The sequence below is a fragment of the Carcharhinus amblyrhynchos genome, chromosome X, assembly GCF_965287045.1.
Source record: "Carcharhinus amblyrhynchos chromosome X, sCarAmb.v2.hapA, whole genome shotgun sequence".
Taxonomy (NCBI): Eukaryota; Metazoa; Chordata; class Chondrichthyes; order Carcharhiniformes; family Carcharhinidae; genus Carcharhinus; species Carcharhinus amblyrhynchos.
Genome location: NC_137359.1, coordinates 8721786 through 8729123, shown reverse-complemented (window position 1 = coordinate 8729123; position 7338 = coordinate 8721786). Strand labels below are relative to the sequence as shown.

General features: G+C 52.3%; 1 protein-coding gene across 5 annotated transcripts in view; it reads left to right on the top strand.

The window, feature by feature from the left end:
* Nucleotides 1-1845: 1845 nt before the first annotated feature.
* The window catches only part of smarcc2 (SWI/SNF related BAF chromatin remodeling complex subunit C2), a 145062-nt gene continuing 139569 nt past the window's right edge, over nucleotides 1846-7338 (top strand). For all 5 annotated transcript variants that reach the window (XM_080218061.1, XM_080218060.1, XM_080218059.1 and 2 more), the window contains exon 1: nucleotides 1846-1957. In XM_080218061.1, the coding sequence (XP_080074187.1) occupies nucleotides 1847-1957 (111 nt within the window). In that variant the 5' untranslated portion in view covers nucleotide 1846. The remainder of the gene's footprint in view (nucleotides 1958-7338) is intronic.

The window sequence follows — 7338 nt, the reverse complement described above, 5'->3', positions numbered from 1 at the left end:
GCATGAGGCAGTTGGACCAGGAGCACTCCTCGTCACAATGGATGTCTCGGCGCTCTGCACCAGCATCCCCCACGACGATGGCATTGCTGAAACTGCCTCACTACTCAACGCCGACAACTGCCAGTTTCCAGATGCAATTTTACAACTCATCCGCTTCATCCTGGACCACAATGTCTTCACCTTCAACAACTAGTTCTTCATCCAGACACACGGAACAGTCATGGGGACCAAATTCACACCTCAATATGCCAACATCTTCATGCACAGGCTCGAACAAGACTTCTTCATCGCACAGGACCTTCAACCGATGCTATACACTAGATACATCGATGACATTTTCTTCCTTTGGATCCATGGTGAACAATCACTGAAACAACTATATGATAACATCAACAAGTTCCATCCCACCATCAGACTCACCATGAACTATTCTCCGAAATCGGTTACATTCTTGGACACACATCTCCATCAAGGACGGTCACCTCAGCACCTCACTGTACAGCAAGCCCACGGATAACCTCACGATGCTTCACTTCTCCAGCTTCCACCCTAAACACATTAAAGAAGCCATCCCATACGGACAAGCTCTCCGTATACACAGGATCTGCTCAGATGAGGAGGATCGCAACAGACACCTCCAGACACTGAAAGATGCCCTCATAAGAACAGGATATGGCACTCACATTGGCTGTACCTTTAAGACTTGATTAGCTGAAAAGACTCGCATTCTAATCAGTATTCTGTGAACTGTGTGTGCCTTTATCGGCCCTGTTTGTGATCTGAACTCCCCACTCACCTGACGAAGGAGCAGTGGTGTGTGGAGGTGCCGCAGGGCGGCGCTGTCGGTGTGGGTTTGGGGTGCAGTGTGGGGAGGTGCCGCGGGGCGGCGCTGTCGGTGTGGGTTTGGGGTGCAGTGTGGGGAGGTGCCGCGGGGCGGCTCTGTCGATGTGGGTTTGGGGTGCAGTGTGGGGAGGTGCCGCGGGGCGGCGCTGTCGGTGTGGGTTTGGGGTGCAGTGTGGGGAGGTGCCGCGGGGCGGCTCTGTCGGTGTGGGTTGGGGTGCAGTGTGGGGAGGTGCCGCGGGGCGGCTCTGTCGGTGTGGGTTTGGGGTGCAGTGTGGGGGAGGTGCCGCGGGGCGGCTCTGTCGGTGTGGGTTTGGGGGTGCAGTGTGGGGAGGTGCCGCGGGGCGGCGCTGTCGGTGTGGGTTTGGGGGTGCAGTGTGGGGAGGTGCCGCGGGGCGGCGCTGTCGGTGTGGGTTTGGGGGTGCAGTGTGGGGAGGTGCCGCGGGGCGGCGCTGTCGGTGTGGGTTTGGGGGTGCAGTGTGGGGAGGTGCCGCGGGGCGGCGCTGTCGGTGTGGGTTTGGGGTGCAGTGTGGGGAGGTGCCGCGGGGCGGCGCTGTCGGTGTGGGTTTGGGGTGCAGTGTGGGGAGGTGCCGCGGGGCGGCTCTGTCGGTGTGGGTTTGGGGTGCAGTGTGGGGAGGTGCCGCGGGGCGGCTCTGTCGGTGTGGGTTTGGGGTGCAGTGTGGAGAGGTGCCGCGGGGCGGCGCTGTCGGTGTGGGTTTGGGGTGCAGTGTGGGGAGGTGCCGCGGGGCGGCGCTGTCGGTGTGGGTTTGGGGGTGCAGTGTGGGGAGGTGCCGCGGGGCGGCGCTGTCGGTGTGGGTTTGGGGGTGCAGTGTGGGGAGGTGCCGCGGGGCGGCGCTGTCGGTGTGGGTTTGGGGTGCAGTGTGGGGAGGTGCCGCGGGGCGGCGCTGTCGGTGTGGGTTTGGGGTGCAGTGTGGGGAGGTGCCGCGGGGCGGCGCTGTCGGTGTGGGTCTCGCGGGCGGGCCGTTGTGCGGGATTTTCGGGGAAGATGGCGGTGCGGAAGAAGGACGGTGGGCCGAATGTGAAATATTTCGAGGCCTCGGATACGGTTTCGCAGTTTGATAATGTGCGCTTGTGGCTGGGGAAGAATTATAAAAAGGTGAGAGGCCGGAGCGTGGGGCAGGGAGCGGGGCTGAGAGTGAGAGCGGATTGTCCCGGGCCTAAACCGCCCCACACAGAGAGAGGGATTCAGCCCTCTCCCCTTCCCCCGCCTCATCCTCCCAATTCTAGCACCCCATCAGCTCCTTCCTCAACCCCTGCTCCAATCCCCCCCCCCGTCATTTTCCATCCCTTCTCCTATTCCAATTCCCACCCACTCCATCATCCTCCTCCCATCTTCAGCCTCACTTTCTCCCTCTCTATTCCCCCTCCACTTCTCCCAGCCCCATCATCATCATCCTCCCCAATCAGACCCACCCCCCCGTCCCGATCTCCCACCCCCCCGTCCCGATCTCCCTCCCCCCCCGTCCCGATCTCCCACCCCCCCGTCCCGATCTCCCACCCCCCCCGTCCCGATCTCCCACCCCCCCCGTCCCGATCTCCCTCCCCCCCGTCCCGATCTCCCACCCCCCCCGTCCCGATCTCCCACCCCCCCCGTCCCGATCTCCACCCCCCCCCGTCCCGATCTCCCACCCCCCCGTCCCGATCTCCCTCCCCCCCCGTCCCGATCTCCCACCCCCCCGTCCCGATCTCCCACCCCCCCCGTCCCGATCTCCCACCCCCCCGTCCCGATCTCCCACCCCCCCCGTCCCGATCTCCCACCCCCCCCGTCCCGATCTCCCACCCCCCCGTCCCGATCTCCCACCCCCCCGTCCCGATCTCCCACCCCCCCGTCCCGATCTCCCACCCCCCCGTCCCGATCTCCCACCCCCCGTCCCGATCTCCCACCCCCCCCGTCCCGATCTCCCACCCCCCCCGTCCCGATTTCCTCCCCGTCCCGATCTCCCACCCCCCTGTCCCGATTCTCCCACCCCCCGTCCCGATCTCCCACCCCCCCGTCCCGATTTCCCCCCCGTCCCGATTCTCCCCCCCCGCCGTCCCGATTCTCCCCCCCCGCCGTCCCGATTCTCCCCCCCGCCGTCCCGATTCTCCCCCCCGCCGTCCCGATTCTCCCCCCCCGCCGTCCCGATTCACCCCCCCGCCATCCCGATTCTCCCCCCCCCCGCCGTCCCAATTCCCCCGTCCCAATTCCACCCCCCAGTCCCCATTCCCTGATCATCTTCCCCAACACCCTCTTAACCCCATCAGCATCCCCCCTGCCCTATTCCCACTGCACCCATTCCTCCATCAGCTTTTGTATCTACCCTGGCCATCAAACACCCTGTCCCAATTCTGCTATCGCCCTTTGGGAGCTTGACTTACATTAGAGTGTCTAATACTCAGCTGGACATTCAAACCATGTCACAAGTCTGAGGTCAGTATGTCAGGCCTTCAGAAACCTGAATGCTGGTCCCAGCAGCCACATTCGCTCTCACTCATGCATGTTCTGAAGAGTCGTATCGGACTGAAATTGTTCACTGTGTTTCTCTCTCACAGATACTGCCAGCATTTATCCAACGTGTTTCTATCTCTGATTTCACTCATTCTCTCTTTTCATGACAACCCACACAATTCTGCATCATTTAATAACATAAAATGTTCAAATACAACTCTATATGTGGATATTTTAATTTTATTAGCCTTCAATATCTGAGCTGGCTCCCGGTAATTATTTCCCTCTTACAGTCATAGAGTTTTACAGCACATTAAGAGGCCCTTCAGGTCATCGTGTCTGTGCTGGCCATCAAACACCCATCTATTCAAATCCCATTTGTTCTGCAATGACGTTTCGAGTCCTCATCTAAATACTACTTAAATGGTGTGAGGGTTCCTGCCTCTACCAGCCTTTCAGGCAGTGAGTTCCAGATTCCTACCACTCTCTGGGTGAAAATGTTGTTCCTCAAATCCTCTCCTGCCCCTTAAATCTATGCCCTTGGTTATTGACCCCACTACTTTTGGGAGAAGTTCCTTCCTATCTACCCTGTTTTATGTCCCTCATAACTTTGTACACCTCAAATCAGGTCCCCCCCTCATCCTTCTCTGCTTGAAGGTAAATAACCCCAGCCTAACCAGCCTCTATTGCTAGCTGAAACACTCCAGCCCAGGCAGCATCCTGGTGAATCTCCTCTGCATCCTTTCAAGTGCAATCATGTCCTTCCTATTATATTACCATACAGTTGCTATTCTACTAAGTGAAACCTTTAATTATAAATCCATCTTTGTTTCTGTGCTGTTGGCATCCATTTAAAAAGAATGATCTCGGTCGAGGTGTTAACGTTGGCAGAACAAACTGTTTTTCCATTCTCAAATGATTATATAGTTGTGAACAACCATCCATTGAACCTCAGTACTGCATTCTGAAAATGACCATTCCTGCAGGATCACTCCCAGCCTAATCAAGCAGTGGTATTTTAAATAGACTTTCATTTCCCTGCTTGGACCAGCTAAGGCTAATATTCCTATGATGTGAGATGGGATGAGTTTAAAGTTTGTTTATTATTGTCACAAGTGGGCTTACATTTTAACACTTCAATGAAGCTACTGTGAAAATTCCTTAGTCGTTATACTCTGGCGCCTTTTCGGGTACACAGAAGAAAAATTTAGCATGGATTGGACTGTGGGAGGAAACCCACACAGACACAGGAAGAATGTGCAGACTCAGTTACCTGAGATGGGAATTGAACCCGGGCCCCTGGCGCTGTGAAGCGGCCACCGTGCACATTGTGTAACATTAGTAGATTATGGGCTCTTTCCTTACAGCTCTTTCACTGGCCACGTGTAGCTGATAGTTCATGCTTTTGGTAGCTCGGCTAACTTGGGTAATTATGTTAAGAACTAAGTTTGGTGTGTGTCGATCATAAATCCACCCATATGCTGAAACTCTCTGGAAGTTTGGTGGTTGACTAACTGTATTTAATGTGTTGTTGAAGTAACTGTCAGGCAATATATTAACTGGCTGAATTCTTGAATATTGTTTAAAAAAAAAGAGACACACTGAGGCTTTTTCGTGACACCCATCAGGATAGCTATGCAAGACAAACCAACAAAGTGTGGGCATGCTCTTGTCTGCAAAGGATAGGGCCCTGGGTGTGTAAATATATGGAGCTTCCAGTAGGTATGAGAGTCAGACTGTGAGCCTAACTGATCTTAAATTGTGTGTGTAATTCTGAACACAAGTGCTGTCCAATCGCGGGATTACATCCAATGTCGGACGCTGTTTTGAGCTTTGCAAGAATGGATTGATTGGGTACAGTCTGTACCTTGCCTGCCATGAACAGCGGAAGGGATATGCGGATTGATACAATCTGCCAGTTTTTAGGACATATAGCCCACATAACTGGTATCACACCAGCACTGCAACTGATCTCCCATATTATTCATCTGTGTGATAGGCAGATCACCTTTTTCAACGACACCATATTGGCTCCCCTCTCGGTCCAGCTGTCGCTGACATCTTTGTTGGTTTCCATGGGAAACGTGTCTTTGATGGGCTGACACCTGTCGTGTCCCTTTCATATTTCTGACACGAAGATGATATATTTGCTATATTAGAATCCACAGCTGGATGTAAGAACTTCTTTACACGCATTAATGGACTCCATCCAGCGTTCAAATTCACTTTTGTAATGGGGTATGTCAGATGAGCTTGCATTCCTTGATGTATTAATTGAGAAATTTGTCAATGGATTCTCTCTCCTGCTGCGTACCCGAATCCTATCTCATCAGTATACATGTTGGAATTTCTATAGTTCCGTGTGTTATGAGATTGGCCTGATCAGTAACCTCATAAATGGGGCTCAAACCGTTTGCTTGAACCCTTACAGTGCAGAAGGAGATCACTCTTATTGGGCCCACTGTTATTTGTCATTTATATTAATGATTTGGTTGAGAATATAGGGGGCATGGTTACTAAGTTTGCAGATGACACCAAGATTGGTGGCACAGTGGACAGTGAAGAAAGTTATCTCCAATTGCAACGGGATCTTGATCAATTGGGCCAGTGGGCTGACGAATGGCAGATGGAGTTTAATTTAGACAAATGTGAGGTGATGCATTTTGGTAGATTGAACCAGGGCAGGACTTACTCAGTTAATAGTAAGGCATTGGAGAGAGTTACAGAACAAAGAGATCTAGGGATACATGTTCATAGCTCCTTGAAAGTGGAGTCACAGGTGGACAGAGTGATGAAGAAGGCATTTGGCATGCTTGGTTTCATCAGTCAGAACATTGAATACAGGAGTTGGAATGTCTTGTTGAAGTTGTACAAGACATTGGTAAGGCCACACTTGGAATACTGTGTACAGTTCTGGTCACCGTATTATAGGAAGGATATTATTAAACTAGAAAGAGTGCAGAAAAGATTTACTAGGATGCTACTGGGACTTGATGGATTGCGTTATAAGGAGAGGCTGGACAGACTGGAACTTTTTTCTCTGGAGCATAGGAGGCTGAGGGGTGACCTTACAGAGGTCTATAAAATAATGAGGGGCACAGATCAGCCAGATAGTCAATATCTTTTCCCAAAGGTAGGGAAGTCTAGAACTAGAGGACATAGGTTTAAGGTGAGAAGGGAGAAATACAAAAGTGTCCAGAGGGGCAATTTTTTCACACAGAGGGCGGAGGGTGGTGTGTGTCTGGAACGAGCGGCCAGAGGTAGTAGTAGAGGCAGGTACAATTTTGTCTTTTTTAAAGCATTTAGATAGTTACATGGGTACGATGGGTATAGAGGGATATGGGCCAAATGCAGGCAATTGGGATTAGCTTAGGGATTTTAATTTAAAAAAGGGCAGCATAGACAAGTTGGGCTGAAGGGCCTGTTTCCATGCTGTAAACCTCTATGACACTCAGCCCATCGAGCCTGCACCAAAATTGCGAAAGAGCATCTTACCCAGGTCCACAACCCCTGTCCTATCCCCAACACCCCATGCATTTAGCATGGCCAATCCACCTACCCTACACGTCTTTGGACACTAAGCGGTAATTTAGCATGGCCAATCCACCTAACCTGCAATTCTTTGGACACTAAGGGACAATTTAGAATGACCAATCCACCTAACCTGCAATTCTTTGGACACTAAGGGACAATTTAGAATGACCAATCCACCTAACCTGCAATTCTTTGGACACTAAGGGACAATTTAGAATGACCAATCCACCTAACCTACAATTCTTTGGACACTAAGGGACAATTTAGCATGGCCAATCCCCCTAACCTACACATCTTTGGACACTAAGGGGCAATTTAGCATGGCCAATTCACCTAACCTGCACATCTTTGGACTGTGGGAGGAAACAGGAACAAGTCCCTGCTGCTGTTTGTAGTGGGCAAGGTACTGATTGTACCCAACCAGCCTGTGCATGCAAAGCTGACAACATCGTGTTTAAATTAGAAGTGATTCTGTGATTGAACGGCACTTGCTAAACAATGCTAATTGTAGAAAC